Genomic DNA, 27,126 nt, shown 5'->3' on the forward strand with positions numbered 1-27,126 from the left:
ATACCACAGACTATAATAGAAGACTTACTGTTGTTGATCGTAATGGTGTCCGCACTCCCATCGATTCATCATCCGAAACACCACTTATAGATAACCTAAATTTAGATCGGGCTTCTTTTTTAAATGATACCTTCAAGTGAAAAAAAAATATTAAGATTTTAATAACTTTCTTTTAACAATTTAGAACATGTCAACATATTATTCACGCTAAAATATTGTGCAACCACGGTGACTCAGTGAGTAAAGCTCTGTGGTTCAGGGCCGGTAGTAGAAAATGCGGGGCCAAATTACTATGGTTTATTTCACTGAGACGTTTCAACAAGATTTCATAAGTCGTTTTGAAGCATCAACACAAATTTGTGTCTAGTATACACAGTTAGAATTCTACGCAGGTATGGCTGAAACACCACTGCCTCGGCACACTGCATGACGTAGAAAAGTAATACGTTACATCCCGTTTCCTTTCTAACATATTGTTCAATCTACAAAGATCTAACACAATTACATATTGTTCAATCTGCCCAAATCTACTACAAAGAACTAACATATTGTTCAATCTGCCTAAATCTACTACAAAGATCTAACACCATTAACACATCGTTCAATCTACCTAAATCTATCATGTAACCATGTTGCGCCTTGACTAAAGGCTTTTCTCCTTGTGTGAACCTGGCACAATCTCTGTCACAGATAAGCCCAAAGTCATTTTGTATTATGGTAAAAGCGTACGTGTATGTACAATACGTTCCACAATAATCCCAAATGACATCGGGCTTATGTACTACCTACATTTATATCGTCCACACATTGTTCAATTTACCTAGATACGAGGGCTGGTTGAAAAGTTCTAAGGCTGAAAAGGATAGATCAATTGGTTGAAATAAACTTTTGCCACCAACAAGTACAATCACTGAATGAATCATAGACATGAGAACTGCAATTGTAGTGTTATTGTTGTCATAGTACCAGGCCATCTTGTGAACCTACCAGAAATGAACAAAATTGTCTATAGGGCAGTCATCAAGCACCTGCAAATGAAATGACTAACCCCAACAAAGATACATGCCGACATGGTCTCCACTTTAGGAAATGATGCCCCCTTCCGTTTCCGCAGTAAAGAATTGGGCTGTGGAATTTAAGCGTGGCAGAAAGAGCCTCGACGATGACCTGCGTCCTGGAAGGCCATCATTCAAGAAAACATTACCCGGGTGCATGGCATGGTGATGGAGGATCGACGATTGGCCATTCAACATGCCAGCGTTGTGGACATCTCTGATGAGAGGGATGAGCACATTATCGCCAACGGATTTGGAATGACAAAAGTTTCTACAGGATGGGTGCCAAAGCTCCTGACTGCCGTTTTGAAGCAGATTCTGGTAAAGTTTTGGTCAGATTTGTAACCATGGAAAATGAAACAGGAACTAGCCAGTCGTCATTTTCCTAGTCTTGCTGCCGATGTCGACTTTTTTTTAAGATGGCTGAAGAAAATTTTTTTCTAATTGGCATCCAGGCCTTGCCTCATCGTTGGCAAATGTTTGTCCACTTCGAAGGGGACTATATAGAATACGAAATGGAAACCATTGACTCTGTACAGGTCTTTCACAGATAGGCTTAGAACTTTTCAGCCAGCCCCCGTATATTTATATCTTTGAAGACATTGTTAATAAACTTTGGTATTGTTGGCACAAACATATTGTAAATAAAAATGATATTCCTTTAATTTTCCGTGCCATTTTGTGACAGAACTATAGTGCAAGGTAGATTATTGTTTTATTTGTGATTACTGCTTATCGAAATGCGGTCATACTACTATGAGAGGAAGGTTTGGTTGTATGAGACAATCACTTGTTTTAATCACACTGGAGTTAAAATACTTACATTCTGTTTTCTGGAGTCTATTTTAGCTTTATAAAGAAATTCTAACACAGCAGCAACTACAGACAATGCCAATCCAACAACCAGTATATAAAATATCCCTGCTACTTTTGTTAATGTTAACGAATTTTCTGTACTTTCCTTGCAAAATAAACCAAGAGGATATATTAAATTTGTTAACAAATATTACACAAAATATACAATTTTACGATTTTAAAAATAAGTTCGAGGGCTTCAAAGAAACACTAAAGGAATACCCCCCCCCCCCGCAACAAGATTACGCATGAGTTATGTCCCTTTCTTATCATGCGTGAAAGACTTTATGCCTTTTTAACGACATCCTAAATCGTTTTCGATTTTCTTTTAAAGATATTCAAGATAATAATCACAATGTTAGAAATGTAAGGTGATTACCCTGTACAATAATCTAAAGGTATCATCATTTTATGTGTCGATAAATATGTGGTACTTGAGTATGGTAAGTATGTGTCGTGAAAAATGCCTAATGTCTATAGACGCAAAGAAAATCTAAAGTGACCATCTTTCTATGTGTCGATAAACGTGTGTTTTTAGCAAGTGTGGTACTCAGTACGGTAAGCGAGTGTCCTTTAAAACGCTTTCTCTTTTCTTTCATATAAGCTTTCATGTTTAAGAACAACTGAATTAACAATGTACCAGCTGATTTGGCAGCTCTTGTCCGATTTAAGGCCACATCGTCCATCTTATCACCAGATTATTGGTTTAATATCAAAAATAATTTTCTTTTGTGCTATCTTCCATAAAACATGTTCAGATGCGCTATACAATACAATTCAATAAACATGCAATAAAAATAAATGCACCTATAGGAAGACGAAATAAAAATATAAAAGTAAAATATAATAGGGTAGCTTAGAATAAATTCTGATACCAGAAGGTTTTAAAAGTTGAAAAGAATTATGAGTTAAAGGATTCCTTTAACCAAAACGTCTTAAGAAGCGACTTAAAGGAGGATAAATTAATGGTGCAGCATCTTATATTAAAAGGTAAAGAATTTCATAATTTGGGTGCCTGGACGATAAAAGCTCGTTCTCCATATGGTAAAAGTGTTGCTGATTTATTTACAAGTTAAAAATGATCAGCAGAGCACAGAGTGCGACTCGGTGTATACATTTCTAAAAGTGAAGATAAATAGGAGTTTCTGTAAAATAGGAGTAATATGATCATGATATTTACTTCCGGTGGTGAGCTTTGCTGCTGAATTTGGAACTTTTTGTAATTTGTTCGTGATGCGTAAAGGAGTGCCAATTAGTAAAGAGTTATATTGATCTAGATGAGGAGTGAGGAGTGAATGAACAGATGAAGTGGGGAGATTCTTCCGGATGTGGGCTATATGACGGAGATTAAAATAACATAATTTACAAGTATTATTTACATGAGGCTCCATTGTTACGTATTTATCAAATATAACTCAAATATTTCTGACAGACGGGACTGGTGATATTACATGGGAACCTATAGATTAATATGCGTTATGATTGACTTTGCTAATAAGATTATTTGAACCTAAATTCAGTTTTATCTTCATTCAATTTAAGAAAATAAGAAAATTATTGCTCACCCAACACCGGATATATTCAGCACAACACAACATTAAAACTATCATTTACAGTAGGTGTAAAAGAGAGAGAGATAGAGAGAGAGAGAGAGAGAGAGAGAGAGAGAGAGAGAAATGGGGTTTAATGTCCACTCGACACAAACTAGGTCATTTCGGGACTAACATATGGTTTAATTTTATTTCAATAATTCGCTTGCGCATAGGGGTCTTTAGCAGTGGGAGGAAACCGGAGGACCCGGAGAAAACCCACGAGGTTGGACAAGCGACCCTACTCCTTGTCACGTACAACCGGGGATTCGAAACCACGCCAGTCGACTCAATGACTGACTTTATGATACAGCGCGCGCACGCTAACCATTCAGCCATCCACCCCCCCCCCCCTTCTAGGTGTAAAAGACAAATATAGTTGAGTGTCGTCTGAATATAAATGAAATTCAAGACCATTTCTGCGAACTATTATTTTCGACGACAGATTGCGACCTATTAGTTAAATATGATTTTGATAGATCTAAAGCCAGATCACACATTTTAGCATGACTTCATTACCATAAACCTTCTTATTCAGCTATTTAGTATAGTCGCTAAAAATTCGATAACCTCTAATGCACCAAATTTTCTAGATACAACAACCAAAAGTTGCCCCAAAAATAAGTTGCTGTGTGTACAAAGTTTCATAAACGTGCCTTGAACGGTTGATGAGAAAATCAGAACGGACGAAAGGATCTCATTTCAATAAGTTATATAAAAGACACGAAACCTCTAATGTACAAACAAGAAATGCGAACGACAGACAAACGAACGTCTCCTTTATAACAAATGGGCATAACTATGATGGTTATCATCGAAAACCCCCAGAAATCAATGCAGGGGCGGATTAAGGGATCGGTCGTTCCAAAGGGCCCCATTCACAGGGGGTTCGAGGTTTAAAGTACTTTCGTGTCGATTTAGATACAAACTGGAACCGATGATTTCGTTCCCCATATCTAGCGAAAAACAAATGGATTAACGAAGACGGGCATACTTCATGCAATATCCTATAACGGGCCATTTTGCCCGGACAGCGTCATTTCCGCCTACTCTTCTTTGAGATCACGATGTTGTCAGTGGTGCAGGAAGGAGGCCCTGGCAAGCGGATAGTTGTTTAGATAGAACCGTAAACCTAGGAGTGTACACGGAATTGGCCAAAGTGCCACTGTCCGGGCAAAATTTCCCATATAGCTAAAATACGACCCATTAAAATTTAAAATGTGGGCGTATAGAACAGATCTATTACAACTCATGTTTTTATAGACAACTGAACTATTAACGTACTTGTGATTTCTTTTCTACAGGACATTCACCTTTACTATACCACCAATGTTTTCTCATTTCTTCTAGTATTCCATGTTCTCGTAGATTTAAAATGGCAAGTGTTAACATATCTCTGTAAAATTAACAACACGTTATAACTTGGTACAATTTATAAAATATGGTTTGATCAAACAGGATAGATTGACATATCAGGGGTAACGGCATAACCGACCAGATTTATGTGTGAGTTTATAACATATTTTTACGCCTCGACTGCAAATGGATGTTTTCTTTTTATTCATATAAACATTATAAAGGAAAAAGAGGTTAAAATTGCTCTCGGGAATAGGAAATTAATTATTTCATTAATATCCTCTTCTAACAATTGACAACTTCAATCACCCTTTAGGGAATTAAGGCAGACATAGTTTTTGACTGAATGCTGTTAACTCATCGAAAACTGACAATTCTCTCTATTTTCAAACGCCAAAGAATAATTTACATCTAGATATCTGCCCTTAATCAACAAATCGCTGGGCCCATACATAAACCACATTAAGGTCAAAATGAATCACATGTATAATAAGACAGCCAGTACGATGTTCGATCCAGTGACGACGTGTATCTTTAATTAAGCATAATAGTATACATTAATCTGTTTTTAAAAGATGCATCGTGTAAGATTTAGATAAATAGCTATAATGGCTCAAAAATTGATAAAGAAAAATTAATACATTGGTTCATGGAGCTTTTATATGGCTAGCTTTGACTAAAAAAGTACACGCAAAATTGGTTCTGTCATGTATTGAAGATAGCCACGAAAAGCCTGGAATACGCCCACACAGCAGCTTTGCTTTCAACCAAATTTTAAAAACATCTTTCAATGTCTTTAGCCTCAATCGCCTTCACAAGATATGAGCAAAATGGGGGGGGGGGACTCAGGAACGGAAGGTCGAGGGTTTTGACTATCGATAGGTATCCATAATGAAATGAACCAGCGGTTGCCATGCAAGATACACCGACAATACGATGTTTTGTATGATCAGGGACTATAATCCAGGATATTACGTTCCGATATGCATGATCATCGACAGGAAACGAGATCTGTGTGATATAGATATAAATTTAAAGTTTCATGAACATCTGATCAAAATTGTGACCTTTAGAGAATCCAGAACCTTGATAGACCATACGTTTACACTATTTGCATACGAGGGGCGGCCATTTTGTCCGGGAATTTCGGTCCTATTTTCACGAAATTCGAACTCGGTGTAACGGTGATATATTCGAACGGTTGTTTAAATCGGATACAGATTGTGACCTCTGGAGGGACCACAAGCTAAAATGACCTCTGGAGGGACTACAAGCTAAAAACGCGATTTCTCGTACAATAAGAGGCCATAACCCAGGAACTTACGGTCCGATATCCACGGATATCAACAGGAACCGAGATCTTTGGAATATACACATTTTAAGTTTCATCAAAATCGGATAAAAATTGTGACCTCATGACCACATAAGCTAAAAACGTGAGTGGAAAGTCGTAGAACCCTAAATATCGTTCTCTCATGACCACAAGGCTTGACACCAATTTTGAAAAGAATCCGCCGAAAACTGTAGTCCATCTTCGCGTTCACAGGGTTTTCGAAAGGGGGGGGAGACTCCGGAGTGAAAAGTCGCAGAATGCTGATAGGGTCCGTCCTCTCATGTCCACGATGCGTTACACCAAATTTGCAAAGAATCCATCAACAATTGTAGCCTCTATCACGTAAACAAGCCAATTGTTGACGCCGACTAATAGGGTGACGACATGTGGGCGTATAAAAACTCAAAAACCTTTTCATAAATTCTGTTTCAAAAATCTAAGCAATATTTTGATGTAATGGACTATTCAAACGTTGTATGTCATTTTCTGGGCGTAAACTTTGTCGTTTATCAGGTACATGTTCTAACAGTCTAACAAATGGGGTTTTGAGAACATATCTTTTGACTGACCTAATATCTGAACCCATAGGTGTGGCGATTCCATATCCCTTAGAATCTAAATTGCTTCCAACTTTAATTGTTTCACACGGCTTTTTATTATTATAGTAATCACTTGTGGTAGATTCTATAAGAAAAGCGTATTTTCCACTTGAATTACGAACTCTCTCTATACCCTCTCTAGTTGTAGTACAGAAAACATCTGGTTGTGATGTCATATACGACCACATTCTCTGAAACAGGTTAACTGTAGAACCCTGCAAAAAGATATTATCTATATATTAAGTTTTATTAAGCTCCAAATTAAAATATATTAGCCGGGTCACAAACTTCAAGGCTCAAATCCGTGACCATATCTCGGGGAACAAAGTTTGGCAATTTGTTTCTGATAGAAGGGAACCTAGTGAAGATAATTGTAGTTTGCTGCCTCTGAAAACTACGGTCTAACTTCAGGAGACCAGAAAATCCAAGATGGCCGCCAAAAATGGTACGATATTGAGCTTGACAAACATGGACTAAATGACTCGTGTAATAAGTCAATTTTATAGAATCCTTTGGTCGCAGGGCTAATTTATAACAATATCCAATTCATCCACAGATGGTTGATCCAAAATCCAAAATGTCCGTAGCAATTGGCGCGAAAAGTATAATCTCAATACCAATAACAATATATACAGAGGCGGACCCAGGAACTTTTGCTAAAGGGGGTTTGCCAGGCTCCTGTTAAGGATATTTGACAGTTGAGAATGCATGATGCTATCGTCGTCTCTAAATTACGTACGCATACATTCACACTGAGCGTTTTAAAGAGAGAAATCCAACAACCCGTTTGACGTCAATTTATAATGATATGCTGCACTACGACCGAAGGATTGGTGGAGGCTAGGGGCTTGTACTCTTTGGTTTGTACATCAAGGGGGTACATCAAGGGGGCACTTCGTTCCAGGTGCAAGAACAAGTTATTTCATTTATAAATCCTTTGGGCATTGAGAGTTTGTTTGCTGTGGTTACAAATATCATCACTAGGGTCCTTTCTATCAGAAAAGATCGCCACTCTTGTTCCTCGATAAATGGTCATATAAAAATCCAGCTACAACTGGTAGTTCAACTACGGCGGTAGACTACATACTTTAATGTTCATGTCTTTCGAAAGAAATTGGGTGATTTACTTACATTAAAAAACGCCATGGTACTGCCGGATTTCAACGTTCCATACTTTATTTCTGTTTGTTTAGCTAAATCCTCAGCAGACTTTATAGGTGTGCTCAATCTCATAAAAGTTAAATGGGCAGCTAGATTAGCTGTATAGGATGATATAATTATTAAAGTAAAGAACCACCATACACTAGTAACCATACGACCAGATACAGACCTGTAAGTATAAGGAGGAAAGGAATTAATTTAGTAGACAATAAAACTGTCAGGGGATTTTGGCGTATCCGTTTTGAACGACTCGTCACTGACTATCACGTGGTCGATAAATGAACAAAGAAACTTTAAACTTTATCCAGGCGCTTACCGGTAGCCAGAGCAGCTGTTTCAGCTGTAACTATTATGGAAGTTCTTTAATTACCGGGTTGTATAATCTTGTCTATCCGCCCTTATATGTAGTAAATAAAGAATCACTCGAAAACTTGAAATTCTGGAACACGTTTTAATTAAAGAACCGAAGTCTCTTACTGAATATGTTCCATAATATTGCCAAACAGCGGATATACCCGACCGTGCGTCCTATAGTTCAGCTGGAACTTCGAGATACTAATAAAATTCGTCGATTAAAATTGATACAAAAACTATGTCTTTGACGTTTAACAAAACATGCCCAATTGCATTTAGCTACAAATTTATTATAATAATAATCTTAAAGAAAAGTCAACATTAATGGCAGTGTTAAGCTAGCTCGGTATTTTTTTTATATTCAAATCTGTATATCGAAAACCGAGTAGCGGTATAATTTATAGACCATATAGGCCCAATTCAGATATACATCTGACTAAAATATTGTTTTAAAAAAATTATTAAGTTTATCTAGTAGTTTGTCATTATGGAGACAGAACCTGGGATTTTGTACGGATATCACAGTTCCCAAATCAGGATTGCATCGACTTTATTTAGTAAGGTACCTTTACTTTAGTTGATATTACAGGAATTTGAATTTATGACTGATTGGTTTGTGTTAAACATCCAGTTATTAATGTCCACACAGCAGGTTTTCGGTTTCATTGGGGATAATATTGTAGCATAACATAATATCATCAGAAAATTACCGATTTCGCACACCATGCTTCTTAGTAGGCGGTTGGAAATAGATGAGGCACGGCAACGGTTAATTGTTTATGGTTGCATTGGTACGATTTGATCCATTGCAATTTGATCCGATACAGTAGTGGTGGGGTACTTGCTATGTTGAGTATCCTATCAATTGTCATGATGCCAATAACGAATACGTTTATTTATTATCTAGTACTATTATGGATGGTGAGATTTGTGCAAAAGAACACATAGGTATAATACTATGATTGCCTTGACTAATTATTATTAACAGATTCATACACAAGCAATACAGCACGCGAAACAACGGAAATCTGTAATAATATGATATATGAATTGAACTTTAGGTTAATAAACACATTTGACAAATGTCACCTTTTGGTATGCAAGGTATGGAGCATGTCCATTCCATATTTGGCTAATTCGTGACGTAATTGGACATGAATGACCAATCACATAACTGATTTCAGCAGTCAAGGCATATAAAACGCTAGATCTGTCCAGAGACTTGTCTGCGATATCACCTCGGTGGAAGCGGGCGTTAAATAAAGCTATTTCACACACACAGAGACATTTCAGACACCAGGCAGAATTCACATCGCCTGTCATATCGCCCATTTACTTATTTGAGAACGAGGAAGATTTGTGACTAATGCTATGAGTTTATACAATAAAAGATAGAAAAAGAATCTGAACTGTAGTTATAGTTTTAGTCACGGAAGCGAATGTAACGTGAAGATTAAAGATTATAATACATATGTTCAAATAAAAAAATATTAATATTATACTTACTTTGGCAAAACATCACAACCTTGTTGCATAAAGGCTCCCAATGAAAACCACATACTGTTTCCTATCGTAAAGTCATTATGTAATTTTTTATCTCCACCTTCCACTTGCCATTCAACCACACTAAATCTACTTACAAGAAATAATACAACACTCACACCAATAAATGCAAACGCCGTACATAGCCAGATTTCTGAGGACAATGGTTCCATAAAGGAGAAGACATGAGGTTGTACATCAGCTGGTTTCTTTATCATAATACTGATACCAAGACTCATGTAGGGTTTGGTAAAATCTAATACTTGTTCTCTCTGGGATGTTATTGTTAAAGGTGCTATAGCTAGGTCAGCTTCCTGCAATATATGTGTAATCCCTTGATTTTCTTTACTTAGCAATGTTTCACTTTAATGGTAAAATGAGCGTGTTCTTGCGTTTTTAATTTGTGACGCACAAACTTACATTGTGAAGTCGACAAAGTTCGTCTTCTAAACGCATAACACCCCTTTAATAGCAAGCGCAGGAGGACAGCCCAAATCCGAAAAGATAAAACTTGCGGACAAGACAAACTACATAGACATTGCAAGAAGCAAACAATAAGTATCAAATCAATTGAATAGATAGCGTCCACTGTGCTATACAGCCCGGGCCTGTAATGGTACAGGCTTCACTCAAAATAAAAAAAACCCCAATGATTTACAGGAAAAACGTAACAGAAATACTGCGATGGTGGTCTTGAATGGCGATAATATGATCAGAAATTATAGTCACTTAAACCAAATCATGTAGCACGAACCCACGTTTTCATTTTTGGGATTCTTTGGACGAATCCCATAGAGGCTTTCACAGAAGGTTTTTCGAAATTCAGAAGTTTGCTCGATTAGTTTTAGAATCAAAGATCTGCGAAAGTTTTCTTCGGCATGTTTTCGACATTCAGGATGGCGTATCTCCGTCACTATTTCTGGTAGCAAGTTGAAAATTAGTTGGAATAAAGAACACATCGATACATTCAAAATGCAATATTAAAATTGTTTTGAAGGCTTCCGGAAACTTCCGGAAATTACCGAGGCCCCTGATCTTTCCCGAACATGAATAGCTCTTTCTATTTAAGATAAAAATAGACTAAAAGTGACATATGGTGTTGTAAGCACCCGGTATTATCTTTCATTTTCAGAGGCCATGTTCGATAACATTTTTAACCGTTATGCCACTATATTGGACCCCCCCCCCCCCCAACAAAAAAACAAAAACAAAACAAAAGCCAACCTTCAATTCGATATTTAGCCGCCATTTGTATTTTGATTTCCGAAAACTTTTTTGTGTGTTGAACCTACTCCAAATAGAAACAATTCTTACGTAGCCGGTTTCACTTTGACCTACTGTCTGGTTACCTAGCCGTTCAAAAATTCCGTCTTGAAGTATAACTTTCGGTTTTATTAAAATTTCAAAATCACAGGTTTTCCACTTTGATAGTTATTGGATGTTACTATACTCAATAGTTCATGGTGTAACTTGATTGCTGCCGTGACCCTGACGTGACAAAACGTGCCATGACGTGACATTATGGATAGCTTTTAATATACAGTAGCGCTACTGTCTGCTACAGAATAAAGCATTTTCAAACAAAATTTACAAGTATTCTCTAATACCAAATGGCGAAAAAAATATTTGATTTTGCTACGTTACTTCCCGCGTACATTACAGTTCGCGATAGTACCACATGGCATAATTATTCAACTGTTGGCCATACCGTTTACCTAAGGTACCGTCGAATATCGATATGATATGGCAGTTCTACCTTCGTAAGTAAAAATACTAGATTTAATACTTATCAATATCTAAAGATCTCGACGGGAATCGAACCACTGACCCTATGCACAAAAAGTGTAGCCAACGCCAGGTGAACACTTTATCGACTGAGCAATATACATATACCCTTCTGTATAAGGTTTCAACCTATCTAAAGCAAGTGGTTCGTTAGTTTTCGGGTAGCGGGGGTACATACACTTTCTCGTCAGTACAGGGTAAATAAATAAGTTAGGAATCGTTAATGGTTTGGTTATCATTCAAAAATAGCCGATTGAAAAAACTATATTCTTGACGTTACTTAAACCATGGTTGCCTGTGTGATTACCTTATTATTCAATACATGTAGACATCTCTGCTCATTTGTAAATTTTGTATGCTTGATAAAGGCTATTAAAATCTTGAAAATAAAAGTAAAATGATGACCCGAAGAGAAGTGTTTAGACGAAACACGTTAGTATCACATAGCGATTTTATTTCGTGATATATGTCAACAATCTGGATTTTAGTGCCTTCCAGATCAACAAAAAATACAATAAAGAAAAAACTAAAGCAATATCATACAATGGTGAAATATCAAAACTATCTCTTATGTTAGTTCTTATTAATTTGATACATACATGTCTTATTAATTCCCCTATTATACCAGTCCATGAACCATCATCCATTTTTTTACCATATTCATCATCCATTACATATCTGTAATATATATCTATATGCTAATTTTAAATAGGAACTATTAAAGGATATCTTAGAATCCCGGACTGACAGTCTAAATGTTTTAACGTGTATTATCTTATTTAGATACCAATTAGACTGTGTTATCAGGGCCGCCGGGCCTATTTATGTATACAGAAGGGGTTTACATTGGTTCGGCTTGTAGCCAAATTAGGCCATATCCATCAATGTATTTACAATTTTTCGAACGTATGTTTAAATCCCTATGCGACCAAGAAACCTTAACAAACATCTTTAAAAGCACAATGGAACTAAAATTGATTCAGATGGTAATTAGAAAATGCATAAATTCGACCCTTCAATATGTCGAATACCAAATAAATATTGTGTCAAACAAATCCATTTAATGAAATCTGAATAATCACAACAGGTAGCATATACCATCAAGTTGTTGGAGAAGTCGAAAACATTCATATTTGCTTCTTCAATGTGCCACTTGCCAAAATTAAACAAATCTGAACAACCACAACTACCAGATATTTATGTTTTAAGGAAAGTAAAATTTTGTCCCTTAAAGACGCTTCTTTACTGAACCAAACTTTACCATCACACCAAAAGAGCCTACATACCAAATGTGGTAAAAATCATTCAAGTATGTTAGTAGAAGTGGACAGACTACATAGTGGGGATGACGCAAGCTCTAGTTGCATCATGACATTTAAGTCTGCAAATATAATTAATTTGATTAAAAAAGGTTAAACGAGGGCTGGCTGAAAAGGTCTAAGTCTGAAAAAATAGATCAATTGGGTTGAGGGTTGAACAAACTTTTGCGACCAACAAGTACAGTCATTCAATGAATCATAGACATAAGAACTGCAACTGTAGTGTTATTATTGTCTTTGTACCAGACCATCTTGTGAACCTACGCATTGAAATCACCAGAAATGGACAAACTGGCTGTAGGACAGTTATCAAGTACCTGCAACTGAAAGGACTAACCACAGCACAGATACATGTCGACATGGTCTCCACTTTAGGGGATGCTGCCTTGCCCTTTTCCACAGTAAAGAAGTGGGCTGCGGAATTTAAGCGTGGCAGAGGGCGCCTTGACGATGACCTACGTCCTGGAAGACCACCATTCAAGAAAACATTACCCAGGTGCATGGCATTGTGATGGTTGATCGGCGATTGACCACTCGACATAATGTCAGTGTTGTGGGCATCTCTTATGAGAGGGTTGCGCACATTATCACCAACGAGTTAGGAATGACAAACGTTTCTACGAGATGGTTGTCAAAGCACTTGACTGCGGATCAGAAACGTGTCAGATTCCTGACTTCCCGTGACAATGCGCCGTTTTCAAGAAGATCATGATAATTTTTGGCCCAATTTGGCCCTGTCAGAGTTACCCCTGTTTCTAAAAATGAAAATGGAACTAGCCGGTCGTCATTTTCTTAATAATGATGACGTCATGTCAGCTGTGAACAAATTTTTTAGAGTGACTGAAGAAAATTTCTTCCTGACCGGCATCCATGCCTTGCAACATCGTTGGCAAAAGTGTTTATACCTCGAAAGGAACTGTGTAGAATAATAAATTGTAACCATCTACTTTATACAGGTATTTCACAGATGGGCTTAGAAATTTTCAGCTAGTCCTTGTATATTAATGCCAAAGTTGACATACCTAATATGATAATCATAGTTAACAATTCTTGATACTCGTTCTCCTAATTCAACACAATATCCTGTAAATCTATCAGAGCCTATCTCGGGTCGACCCCCCTCTGGAAACTTTCTGTCTTCTATGTACGGTGGTTCCTGGTAAAAGCAAAGTCCAATTATTATAAAAACTAACAGGTCAATGGACATTTAAAATAAAACATAGATGTATAGAGACAGTACACTATATAGAAACTACAAGATAACAACAACAGAAAACGAAAGGAGGATAGCATATCAAAGGTAGATTGCAGTAAATGCAACGTACTCCCACAGTTTTAAATCAGATTAAAATAGGGCAATAAAATATGAAAATGAAATGAAATGGAGTTTAACGTCCTACTTTTCTGCTCCTAACCTGGGCTAATGAAGACGGGCATACGCCATACAGTGTGCTATGAGGGAAATTTTGCCCGGACAGCGGCACTACGGCCTACTCTTATATCGAATTCCAACTGCCAAGGGATCTTTTACGTGCACGCCAATGTGTACACGGGACCTCGGTTTTTCGTCCCATCCGAACGACTAGACAGCTTTCCTTGTCAGCCCCTCCGTCCTGCATCACTGACAAGGGAGAACCACGCAATAAAATATGAACAGAAGGTATTGATGCTGGGGCTCACGCTAGTAACTGTTAATATGAAAACAAATTCACACAGACGGCATTGGTGTTAGAATGTATCTGCGAGAGTTTATTTCAAATTTTATTAAATTAAACAACAATTATGCAAGAGCTAAATCTGCTTATAGTGCTATTAATTAACTAAGCATGACCATAATCAACTCTCGGTGCCATCGTAGCCTGCGATATTTAGTGGATTTGAATACGTCTTGTGGTTGATAATCTAGACTTTGTTTATCATCGTAACAACAGCAGTAATGACGATCGAGGCTAGCCTAAAATGAATTCGCTAATGGCTATGTTTAGAGTGAACCAATGTGACTGAAATTTTCGGCGTATCCTCTTTTCATTATCTATTTTTTAAACTATTATAGCGAGAACTGTCAGCTCTTTATCTAATCTTACTCCTATAAACTAGACATTTTAAATACAGTTAGTGTTTCAAATAGCCAGCTGATTAGATTGTAGTTAGCTTTTAAGATGTACGGAGTAGAACATGTTTTTTAGCATACACGTTTTAATTTACATGATATCAGTTTACCAGAAGTAAAATTGTTGTGTTAGAAAGCGTCGACGAACCAAATAAAAGAAGGCCGATTTATCAAAATCAATTCAAAATTACGTTACGATCAATCAGATTGTAGTAGATAATTCAATATGTATGGATTTTAAAACTTCCGCGAGAGGCGTGGTGTTTTATCAAAATCCATTTACTAGAAATAAAAATATTCCTTTATGGGAGCTTAGCGGAATATTCAATTTTACATGTCATAGCCATCACATTCGCTGTATTATGCGGGGCCAATACAACAATCCCGTTTCCTCCCACTGCTAATGATCCCTACGCGCAACCGAATTATTGAAATAAATTGAACAGTGTGTTAGTCGAGTGGACGTTAAACCCAATTCTTTCTCACTCCAATACAACAATATGTTTTATCCTGGGTATATAAATGCTTTAAAGGACAATATTGGTGTCAGTCATTATCACATATGGATAGAACTTGTTAAATACGTTCCAAATATAATTGACTGTCACTATATAAGAAAAAACGAGAAAACTATCCTTCATTACGCATCTATCGTAGCAATGATCTCTGTGTTAAAATTATATCTGGAAAATGTTTAACGAGTTCTATCACATATGTGATAATGACTTGACACCAATATTGTCCTTTAAGATACTTACCTTAATTGAGACAACAATGCGCGTTCTGTTATCTATAGTTCTGTTAGCTTTATCTAATATAGGAGTGGGCCCTTTTGGTATATAGCCATCACTATTCCACACACCAGCCTAATTTGCATTTAATAAAGAATTATAATTATATACATATTGAGCCCGAGAATGCGAATATTGCAATATGTAACATTTTGTTAATTTTCATATTTAAAACGGGAGACCATCATCACAACAGATCCAATTAGCTTATTAATAAATTTATTTATTTTTGAGAGACATGAATATTGTAAATGGTAATCATTTAGACAAAATTACTAACAGGGTGTATCCCCCGGTACATGGTTACTTCATTTACTTCTAATGTGAAATTCCTCCTCTGACCTTTATCTGTAAATGCTAAACTTCCACTTTGACCGTTAAATTCTGTCTAAACAAAAACAACATTGAGAACTGTTAGGCTTTCATAGACAAATTCAATATATTAGCTGTCAAGAGTATTCTCGACTTTAGGCTAACAGAAATATAAAAACACAAAAGGGGAAAGAGTTTGAGTCTGTCAGTATAAGTACCACAGGACATAATATTGTCTGTAACTGAAATCAAATTAATTACCTTCAAAGTCTACGTTATGTAATAGAGGCACACTTTAGTCTCTCTGGGAGTTGTCTGTCTTAAAATATCATAAGACATCACATAACGGAAATTACAGGTTTCTTGAACGTACAAAAGTAACAATAACGGTTGCTGTCGTCGATGTTGGATAAGGAAGATGGAATGATGGAATTTCATACAAAAAAGACAATTAGTTATCGAATTGCTTACTATCCAGACCCAGATACATTTGTTTAAACCTCTGACAAATCCAAATGTCATAATTTTCTATATTCGCTTTCAATAAAAGAATATAATTAAGAATATTTCATTAAGTTTAATTATTGTTTTGCTGAGAGTAATTACATGTCTTAAAATCATTCCTTTGCAATTTACAGTCATCAAATAGTGTCACGTGACTTAATACACAAACCTTTGACATTACATCGGCTAAAGAATTGCCATATCTCCATAAAATAGATTTGTCTGTGATACAATTGACTTCATCAGAATATGTATCACGCCAACCATGCAGTTTGTGAAAGAGTCGTTCCGATCCTGTACGTCTCTGTAAATGTTCTAGAGATCTGGTGAAGAAAGTGACAGCATCGACAGCATAATCCACTTCAGACTGTTTAAATATATAAATCTTTATTCATGTTAATTGGGTATTTGCAACAAAACAAACAGAAAATGTCACATGTTCGCGTTTAAGATATTTACAATGGAGCATTTTAGAAATGCTTGTTCAATACTAATAATGTTAGCTCTAATAATAATATATTGTCTGTCAGTTAAATGTGTAGTAAAGTTTTCTGAGCCTTTTTATTGTATCATTTACAAATTTGAACATTCATTTAATGAATCTGTATAAGGAAGTTTCTGTATGAACCATAAACATATCAGTATACAGAACACATTAAATCATTGTATTATTTACAAATCTGAACATGTTTTTGTAATGAATCAGTTTGCACCATAAACATAGAACACATTAAATCATGTGTATTTGTCGAAAAATGAATTGTCCTAATTTATTTAAACTATAGAACTTGTAATGAAATGAAATGGGGTTTAATGTCCTACTGTTCTGCTCCTAACCTAGGCTAATGAAGACGGGCATACGCCATACAGTGTGCTATGAGGGAAATTTTGCCCGGGCAGCGGCGCTACGGCCCTACAGCCTACTCTTATATCGAATTCCAACTGTAAAGGGATCTTTTTAGTGCACGCCAATGTGTACACGGGACCTGGGTTTATCGTCCCATCCGAACGACTAGACAGATGTCCCTTTCAGGCCCCCCGACCTGCATCACTGACAAGGGGAAACCACGCCGGAAAATCGGGATGAACTTTCATGGCCAATGCAGGGATCGAACACCCGACCTCCAGACTAGCGAGCCAGCGTCTTACCCACTTAGCCACGTGATCCCCCTATAGAACTTGTACCAAGAGAGGTGTCAATTTACTATACGTGTTATATGTAATAAAACAATAACCTCAGCTAATCCGGAGGGAAAACTAAACTGCGAAATACCAATGTTTCTAGTTTTTAACTGAAATCCAGTGACGTTTACACCACCAACTTCTAACACAGTTAAATTTAACTCCATCATATTCTGGAAAATATCAAAACAATACTCTCTATGGGGTAGAATAGTTAGAAAGCATGACCTTGAATATCACCTATTCAATATAATCAGATTATTTTTGTCAAGTGAGCGAGGAATATAATTTGTATAGAAATAATACCAATACGTCTCTTTTAATGTATTGGGACATTTCTTTTATCTGATTCAAATCCCAGAGTCTCGATCTGATCGAAAATAAAACAAATAGACAGGTGAGTGGGTGCTTCATAATCACGAAAAGCCGAAAGTTGTGTATTATTGATTGAGCCCGGGCCCCTTACAGGTAAAAATGCACGGCATAATATGGTAATACGGCGGTGATTTCGACCATGCACGATGTAACGTTGAACGGGATGATTATAAAACACCAATCTATCAACAGTTTCTTTTCTTGCTCAAATCTAATAAACTGATAAAAATCTTACATAAATCTTACATACCACATGTGGTAACAAAAAGTGAAATCTCATTTTCAATACTCCTTTATCACCCATCTGCAAAAACAAACAAATATAGTTTTACATTCTGTTTTTTTTGGATATCCACATGTATCGTTAATTATAATACGTAAGTAACTGTGAAGTAAAAAAGAATTGACTGTATTGGTATGATCATCCTGCAATGTAGTTTATTCATGCACAGTGGTTATACTATTATTTCTGGCACTATTGCACTTTTAGCGTTTTGCACCTCTACCAGTTTCTGTGGTCGTAGAAACTTGATATTTTCAGGGGATGTTAAGGGTGATTATTTTCCGACCTTTTATTTTCTGATGGGTAGCCTGGAAATCTGTTATTCCGATTGTTCTTTAATGCGACAGTCCGTTATTTGGGTACCCTGTTATATACCCGTGTTTGATATATACAAATTAATGGTCCGGAAATCTGATAGTCCGTTCTTACTATCTTCCCTCATCACGACAGTATTATCGGTAATAAGTTGATTCGGAACATGGCTGATTCAGACCAGACTCTTTGCTGATGCGGACCAGATACTTGGCATTTTCGGACCAGATTCTTGGCTCATTCGTACCATGATAAGATGTAGCATAATTGGTCAAATATGGAAGCGGAACCACAATGCTTACCAAAATCGACGGTAAATACTATTCCTGCTACGCATCTAGGCATGACTTCCAATATAATGTCACAACTCTCAAATGTTGGACTTCACGTTATTGACATGCTGTCTTAAAATACTTGAGGATGACACAGACTAAATGTGAATTCTTCACAGACTTGACAACCAAATCGTATATGTATCAGGACCACGACCACGGGGATTTTCTTAAAATGTTTTTTAAATCAACCAGGATACAAAGTTTACAAGCACAAATCTATGAACTTATATATAATAATAACTTGTCTCTCAATCCATCCAGCCCAGTCTAGCCAGCGCCGAGGCTATAATATTGCTACAAAGGCTCATTCAGACCATTATTTGAATGACAAGACATGTTTACATGTATTTAATAATATGACAAAATGACAAGCATCATATTCAGGGTTTGAATGTGCGCTTGACGACGCCTTCGATGTGTGGCGTACATGTTAGCCGTGAGTCGAGGGTGATGTCAAGGAACTTCGTCTCTGAGTTAAATTCTAATTTTGTGCCGCTGATTTTTCTATTTCTGAAAGCCAATCCAATACCAGAAGATCTAGATAACTGGCCAACGTCAAATAATCGTTTATAGAAAATAATGGCTCGTCGCAAAAATTAAAATATTTTAAGTTTGATAGACAGTTCTGGTGCAGACAGGGTTTGGGCCCCTTCCGGTGAGTAATACTGGCATGATGAGAAAACGAAGGCAGCTTGATCCAACTTACCCGCACCTCACTCGCAGATCATTTTTCTTCTCGGATTTGGGTCAATATATTATTCAGTGGATGCGAATATTTTATTTATTTCGAAAAAAAATATATATATGTCAGTTTTTTCCCAATCGTGGCCGATGGGCTCCTGACACCTCTGGGCCCTCGTGCTACGTCTGATTATCCGAGACAGTTGACGCCCCTGTGACAGTTGACGGTCCGGAGACCTGTCATCCGTTATTCAAACTTGTAGTCCTCGAGTTTAATGGAAATCTACCAGTCCGTTAATTTAAGCGTCCAAAGTAATACAGTCAGCAACATAGTTGGACGTTCCGACCTTGGGAATTGGATTGGCCTTTGCGTATGACTATCACCTTGATTTGATTTTCACGATGAAGGTCTGGGCGATCCGCCACTCGACTGCCTAAAGATCGAGGTCCGTACAAAATGAAAAGCTCCACCCCGATAGGACGCCGTTTTTAAGTTAAAGGGCTTTCTATCTAACCTGAGGGCTATCGAACGAAAAGACTATCGGGCCATATTTGGAATAACGAGTGGGTAGAGTAAACACTGACCCAGACGAAAATTATTATTATTATGAACTGGAGCGTTAGGCAGAAAGCTCAGTATGTCTAAAGCTGCGTTCACACTACATGTGCATTCAATACGAATTCCCTAGACTGACCTCTGAAATTCGGATTGGTTTGTCTCGGATCAAAACCGGTGAGTCACACTACAGCTTATTCTGATTGATTCCAAATGAAAGGCGCCACACTGAATGCGCATAAGTAGCAGAGGTGAAGGGCATTCATATCTAAAGCTGCGTTCACACTAGGGGTTTAATCTGAAATGAATTCAGAATAAAGTCTTATTCCGGACTTTGTCGTCACACTCAATTCGATAAAAACCGAATTGAATCTGAAATAACGAATCCGTATATTTTTCCGAATTCAACCCGGAACAATTATTCCCAATCGGGTTATTCGCAGTCAAGATTTGAATGTGACACGCTTGATTCAGATCAACAGTTTTACCGGAAACTTAACTTTACGCGCATGTTGGGATGTAGCCTATGTAGCTATAGCCCTTCGTCCTGAAACAAATACTGCGGTAACATAACTAGCTAACGATAGGTTGTCAAATAACGAACCATGCGCCCACAGCAGCTAAGTCATCCAAGCAGTCAACAGGGGTTGTGGCATACTTTTTCTTTTGCCAATAATGCAAACATTTACAACACACTTAATTCTGATTATGAGTTCTGCCCTATACTAACATTCAATATCATGGGCCATAACTCTGGCAGTAATTATCGTAAATCGTTCAAAATCAAATGGCTTCTTCATCCATGACCTTAAATACTGTGCATAAATATCTTGGGCCATAACTCTGGCAGTAATTATCGTAAATCGTTCAAATTCAATCTGCTTCTTTATCCATGACCTTAAAACACTGTGCATACATTTAAATCAATCAGATATTAACATTAGCCTCTAGCGCGTCGGACGGGGCGACGACAATATACGACCACATTTCAATGTGGGCATATAAAAATCCAAATACGATTTCGTCTGCACCAGAATCAAAAGCGAATGAGGGTGATTACTCCTCTGGCCGCGTTTGCTATACATCAACAAGTATGTACATGTACTTCACTCTCGACTCTGTACTAGCGAAGATGCATTTCATAATTAAAATCCTTTCAGCACTAACAATGCACAATGCAAAGCAAAGAAATTTGTTGTCATTGTAATCGAACTGCACACAATACAGGCTAGAGACTAGACTCTACACGACTCAAGAAGTCTGGAACTGGCCTGTCCTGCCCCTAATGTCTAGGCCTTAAATGATCAGCCGTGATCTGAACACACCACATCTTTGTATTTGGATTTTTAACTGGTTATGCTACTACAGTATATGTCTCAGTGACGTAGGGTTGCGTCTATAGGCTATACCCCAACTGATTTATTTGCAGAATATTTGCCCGAAAAATATACACGTTTCCCTCCAAGCGATAAAACGAAGTAGAAGTGAACATGCGCTAAAAGTTATTCGGATCCGATAAACCCGTTAATCTGAATCAAGCGCGCCACACTCAAATGTTGACTGCGAATAACCCGAGTAGGAATAGTTGTTCCAGATTAATTCGTAATTTCAGATTCAGTTCGGATTTTAGCGAAATGATTGTGCCGCCTAAATCCGGAAAAAGACTTTATTCTGAATTGAATTCAGATTAAACCCCCAGTGTGAACTCACGTCCAGTGTCTTGTTATTCGAGTCTAAATAGTAAACTCACATCATGGCGACGATCGGGAAACGTAGCTCTAATCAGAAACTAAAAGGTCGGTAAAATAAAAAATTATTAATCGATTCGGCTGTGGTGTGGGGTTCATCTCCTGTCATCCTTAACATCCCCTGAAAATTTCAAGTCTCTACGACCAAACGGAAACTGGTAGATGTGCAAAAGTGCAATAACGCCATTATTTATTTGGCAACCATGAAATTAAAATACAAACCAGTGCTCTCAATAGATATTCTGTATCTAGTGGCTCCAAATCCAGTATTATTCGATAATTATCACCACGGTTGGCCACATATAGCAGTTTCAAACTATCATAAGTATGAAGAATGTTTTCAACATGGCGAACATCTACTTCTGGTGAAGTGTATATTCTATGTAAATGATCCACCGTTTCCTCCATTCGACTTAAAGCTGAAAAGAAAACATCCTTGACAATATATTATACATTATTTACGTAAAGTTATATATAAAGTAATTATATGACAATAACCCTGCACGTTAGTTTCAAGACTTCTGCTTCAGGTCAACATTTTGCATTCTATTATATGAATAAAATAAATTATAAGCAAATGGATGAATAAAGTGAATTTAACTGCAGCAACAAAATGAAAGAAATCAATAGGGTTCAGTTTAGGGTTATACGTCAACAATTTATACCATCATGTTCCACGGAGTGTCTTTGCGACATGATAGAACTAATAATATAGAGACAAGAATAAACACAAAGGACAGGCTATTGAGAAATGGGAAAGAATATGGGTTGCAATTAAAGGGGTTTCTGAGCACAAATACCACGGGAATCATGAATGACTACTACAAGACAGTTTGTGCGGTAGTGTACCCTGACTGACACGCCCAAAATGACACGCCCCACAATTAGGCTAGATTAGCTAAAGTGTGTACCCCCCCTCCCAAAAGTATGGCTTTATCAGTTTGGTCAGACGTATTGCGAATTTTGCGTTATACACATTTTCTGACCACTGATATACCACCCATCGGTGTTTAAAATATTATATGCATCCTAGTGGAATGAGCAGCTACTTTTAGGAGGTATACCCAAGCTGATCGGATTCAGCGGGTAAAGTTCTCATAGAAAGCACTTTCATACCGAGGTTCTAGAGAATCCGTTCCGAATATTACCCCCTAAATTAAAGTAAATAACCAGAAAATGTCTCTTGACAGCTATCTTGAATATTAAAATTTCCCAAAGGGTGCCAGGGTGGCATCATTCAGATTCTGAGCCAGGCCTATTGTCATACCATTAATCATTCTTCAAACGATTACTTAATCTTTAATTGGCATTACATGTACATACTTAGCCGTCGTGTGATACCGGGGGTGCTGAACAATTTCCAAGCAAGTTTTAGGTGGGACACACGTGCACCACCGCACAAAACTTTTTTTATAAACAACATTCTTATTCAGACTTGTATCTGAATAGGGATTGGGGAACAGGCCAAGCCTATATTAAACCCCTCTCCCTGTCAGATATAGATACCTATATTTACATTTTATAAATATTGTACAAATGAAGATATAAATAGTGTGCGTGTGTGGTGATTTCGAAAAACGAGTGGACAGTTTAAATATTAAGTGAGATTTCCGTGTCGTCAACTCCATGCAGTAAAATATTTGTATTTCAATGGGTAGACGTAAAAACTGTCCTTTAGTGGTCTTTCTTGGTGTGATGGTGCTGACAACGTCCAAGCAATTTTAGGTGGCACAGACTTCAGCAAATCTATACTAGTTGCGAGGCGTGCCATTTGTTGACGTGTCCGTCAGGGGTTCCCAACCGCACAGACTGTCTTGTAGTCGCCATTCATGATTCCTGTGGTGGTGCTGAACAACTACCAAGCAGATTTAGGTAGTGCAGACTTCAGGTTATGTAGCCTTGCTGCGGTGCGTGGCATTTTGGGCTGTCTGTCTTGTAGTGATCAATCTTGATTTCTGGTGGCGCTAAAAAAAACTTCCAAACAATTTAGGTGGTACCGACTTCAGCCAATCTAGCCTAGTTGCGGGGCATGACATTTTGGACTGTCTGGCAGTGGTAATTCATGACCCCTGTGGCGTTGCTAACCAATCTAGCCTAGTTGGGTGGGGGTGGGGGTATTTTAGGCGTGTCTGTCAACCCGTCTGGCAATGGTCATTCTTGATCGATGTGGTGGTGTTCAACAACTTCCAAGCAGTTTTAGTTGGTGCGGGCTGTAGCGAATTTTTTTTGTGACCCCCCCCCCCCCCGGTTACGGGCCTGCAGCGAGATAGCGTTGTTTCCGCATAATCCACCAAAGATACTTTTGCGTGCTGGCCAATTTGTACACGGACAAACTGCCGTGTTTCATATTACTCGCACATTGTCAATTAAGAATTTGGAACTGGAACAAAATGTTGGATGTAGAAGAAAGAAATGGGAACTTAAATCGAGATTTTGGGACTAATCACTTAACAATAGGCACTTATAAATATGACCCCGTGATATTTCCATATACATAATCCCTCTCAGAGATTAGAGCTGTAGAAAGTGGTACCATGTAGACTATAAATAGCACGCTTACGGTGCTTATGTAAAAATGCCAATGGATAGATAAATAGTTGATTGAAAAGATCAACAACATCAATAGGACAACATTATTATAGTAATCCTGCCCAGAAGACAGATAATTGGACCTCCAAATTAATTTGGGATTATAGTGATCAAATATGAATAAATATAATTATTTAAAATCAACGAACAACAAAGTCAAGCGGTGTGTAAAAATGCCCCCAAACTAATATTGTTCCATTGAAATATAGGCATATGGATTCAGGATACCATATCGTACGCCACATCCAGACAATGTAAGTAAGTTAAAGTTCAGCGTATTTCTTTAGATTTTAAATGAAGCCTCATTATGTTCTTTTGCGATCCATTTTTCAATTAATCTACATAACAATACATTTGACAGAATACTAGTGATTTAAGGTTTGTAACTGTAATGAACCAGACTACATATGCCTTTTTCCAGACATTTCCGACAATGTGTATGGCCACATGGAAATATCCCCTAGAGGGAAGCGCCGACCGCCTGGAAACCGGCCGGAACCTCCAAAAGATATCGCTAATGCACATGCAAATTGACTGTACATCATAATAAATTAATATATTGTAGAAACTAATGGGTGTATTTATATATGAATAAGTACAGACTGAAAGCGGTATCCATTAAAACAATCAAATGGAAATGTCCCTTAGAGACCCTTAGAGGAAAGCGCCAAACGCCTGGCACTTCACTGACTAAATATTATCAAAGCTGTGCTGCACGTAAAAATGTCCCCACCGAGGAGCGTCAACCGCCCGAAACCTCCAAAAAGTTATCGCTAATACAAATGCAAATTGATTGTACATCACAATGAATTAATATACTGTAGAAACTAATGGGTGTATCTATATATGAATAAACAAAGATTAGAAGCCGAATCCACCAACCAATTAAGAACGAAAGAAGTAGAATCAAGCAACATAAACACACAGTATTTGTACATCTAGATGAATACACAGATGTATATCCAAATGACTTTATTTATATCATACTCATCGCAGTGTTTCGTTTGATTAGACCTAAGCCCAGCTATAGAGGAATTTCTCAGGTCATTGCTCCAGGAAAATGTATTTATATAGGAATTAATAAAGATTATAGTTCATACATTTTTCTTTTTTTTTATCTTTTCGGGCACTGGATTCTTCTTCCTTCACAGAACCAACAACAAAGGAATGAACAACCAAAACAACAACCAACCGACATTGACCCACGACTAAAAATGAGACATGAAGGAAGAACTGACCATGCCCAAGACTAACCAGAAAGTTGCGCCGCCTTGCCATTCGACTGAATTTAACGACCAGACATTGTTATTTTGTGATTTTACTATTATTCGTTATATGTACATCTTTGCATATCTATTTGTTTGTTCGTTTCTTTTGTTTTATTTGTTGTAAGTAATATATTATATCGACTAAATCGCCATTTTGTAAATATTTATCTTATACTTCTTATAATGTTATCTGTTTCATTTGTTTTATCTGCTTGTTTTTTTTTGTTTATTTGTTGCTTAATGTCACTGATCATCATTTGAGGGACTTTGAACTACAATATTGTGAAAGTTTCCCTAAAAGGGCTATCAGTCCTTTCAGTATTTACAAAGATGCTATGAATTGAAAAACTATGTATATTTCCTTTTGTAATTATTTATCAATTCTGGTATTGTTGGCGATATCACTTGAGTAGAAAGCTATTTCGCACACGCGTTATGTTATAGATACTATAGAAGTGTGTATTTTCATATAGAATTTTACATACATGTTTAATGTAACAGAAATTCAATTGCATATTTTATTTTGAAATTAAAGTAACATTTCTTAAACAAATTAACTTAAATTTCAAATACGGTGAATAAACTTATTGATAAATCGACGGTGACGTAGATGGATAAGAATATTGACGTATTAAAGAGATACCAGAAGAGTTCTTTATTGTATGTTATTTTAGTATAGTTTTAAGTATGTATCGCCTAAGACTTTTCAAACAATATAACTGGAAACAATATAATTACGCAATATGGCACTTGAAGGATTGGGTTAATCAAGATTGGTTTCTAACCAATCAATGGCCAAGCCTCTAGTTACTCTTGGCGTTTCGAAAAATGATTAGGTGCTATCCACCAATCAAATTACTAGAAAATAAGTAGACATGTTATTTATGTTGGATTCGGGTATTCGACTTTTAAATTCGCGAACAAATCGCCTTTAAGAAATGCTTTAAAATAATATTTGCGTAGAAATAAAATAAAACCAAGTACGAACAATCCAAACAATTAGACAAAATTCGAAGTCCTAAAAAAAAAACGTAAAGGCAAAATAGTGTAATAAGGCAAAATAGTGTAATCAGCATATGGACTGTTCACCGTGTACAAAATACACGACAAACAGTAGTAACAGGTGTCCGGA

The 27,126-nt window shown here is 37.1% G+C and overlaps 1 protein-coding gene across 2 annotated transcripts in view; it reads right to left on the reverse strand.

Annotated features, from left to right (window-relative positions):
- Positions 1–27,126, reverse strand: part of LOC126829584 (glutamate receptor) — a 39,569-nt gene that overhangs the window by 3,681 nt on the left and 8,762 nt on the right. Inside the window, exons 2-15 of one of the 2 annotated variants that reach the window (XM_056103071.1) lie at positions 22,360–22,556; positions 18,473–18,526; positions 17,901–18,020; positions 16,835–17,032; positions 16,130–16,237; positions 15,817–15,924; positions 13,971–14,104; positions 12,229–12,307; positions 9,809–10,158; positions 7,919–8,117; positions 6,758–7,002; positions 4,784–4,895; positions 1,879–2,016; positions 29–130 (exon numbers count right to left, since the gene is read on the reverse strand). In XM_056103071.1, the coding sequence (XP_055959046.1) occupies positions 29–130; positions 1,879–2,016; positions 4,784–4,895; positions 6,758–7,002; positions 7,919–8,117; positions 9,809–10,158; positions 12,229–12,307; positions 13,971–14,104; positions 15,817–15,924; positions 16,130–16,237; positions 16,835–17,032; positions 17,901–18,020; positions 18,473–18,526; positions 22,360–22,556 (2,144 nt within the window). Of the gene's footprint in view, positions 1–28; positions 131–1,878; positions 2,017–4,783; positions 4,896–6,757; positions 7,003–7,918; positions 8,462–9,808; positions 10,159–12,228; positions 12,308–13,970; positions 14,105–15,816; positions 15,925–16,129; positions 16,238–16,834; positions 17,033–17,900; positions 18,021–18,472; positions 18,527–22,359; positions 22,557–27,126 lie in introns of those variants that run through there. The other variant, XM_050559536.2, reaches the window with a different exon arrangement.

This window comes from Patella vulgata, chromosome 8 (assembly GCF_932274485.2).
Source record: "Patella vulgata chromosome 8, xgPatVulg1.2, whole genome shotgun sequence".
Classification (NCBI taxonomy): domain Eukaryota; kingdom Metazoa; phylum Mollusca; class Gastropoda; family Patellidae; genus Patella; species Patella vulgata.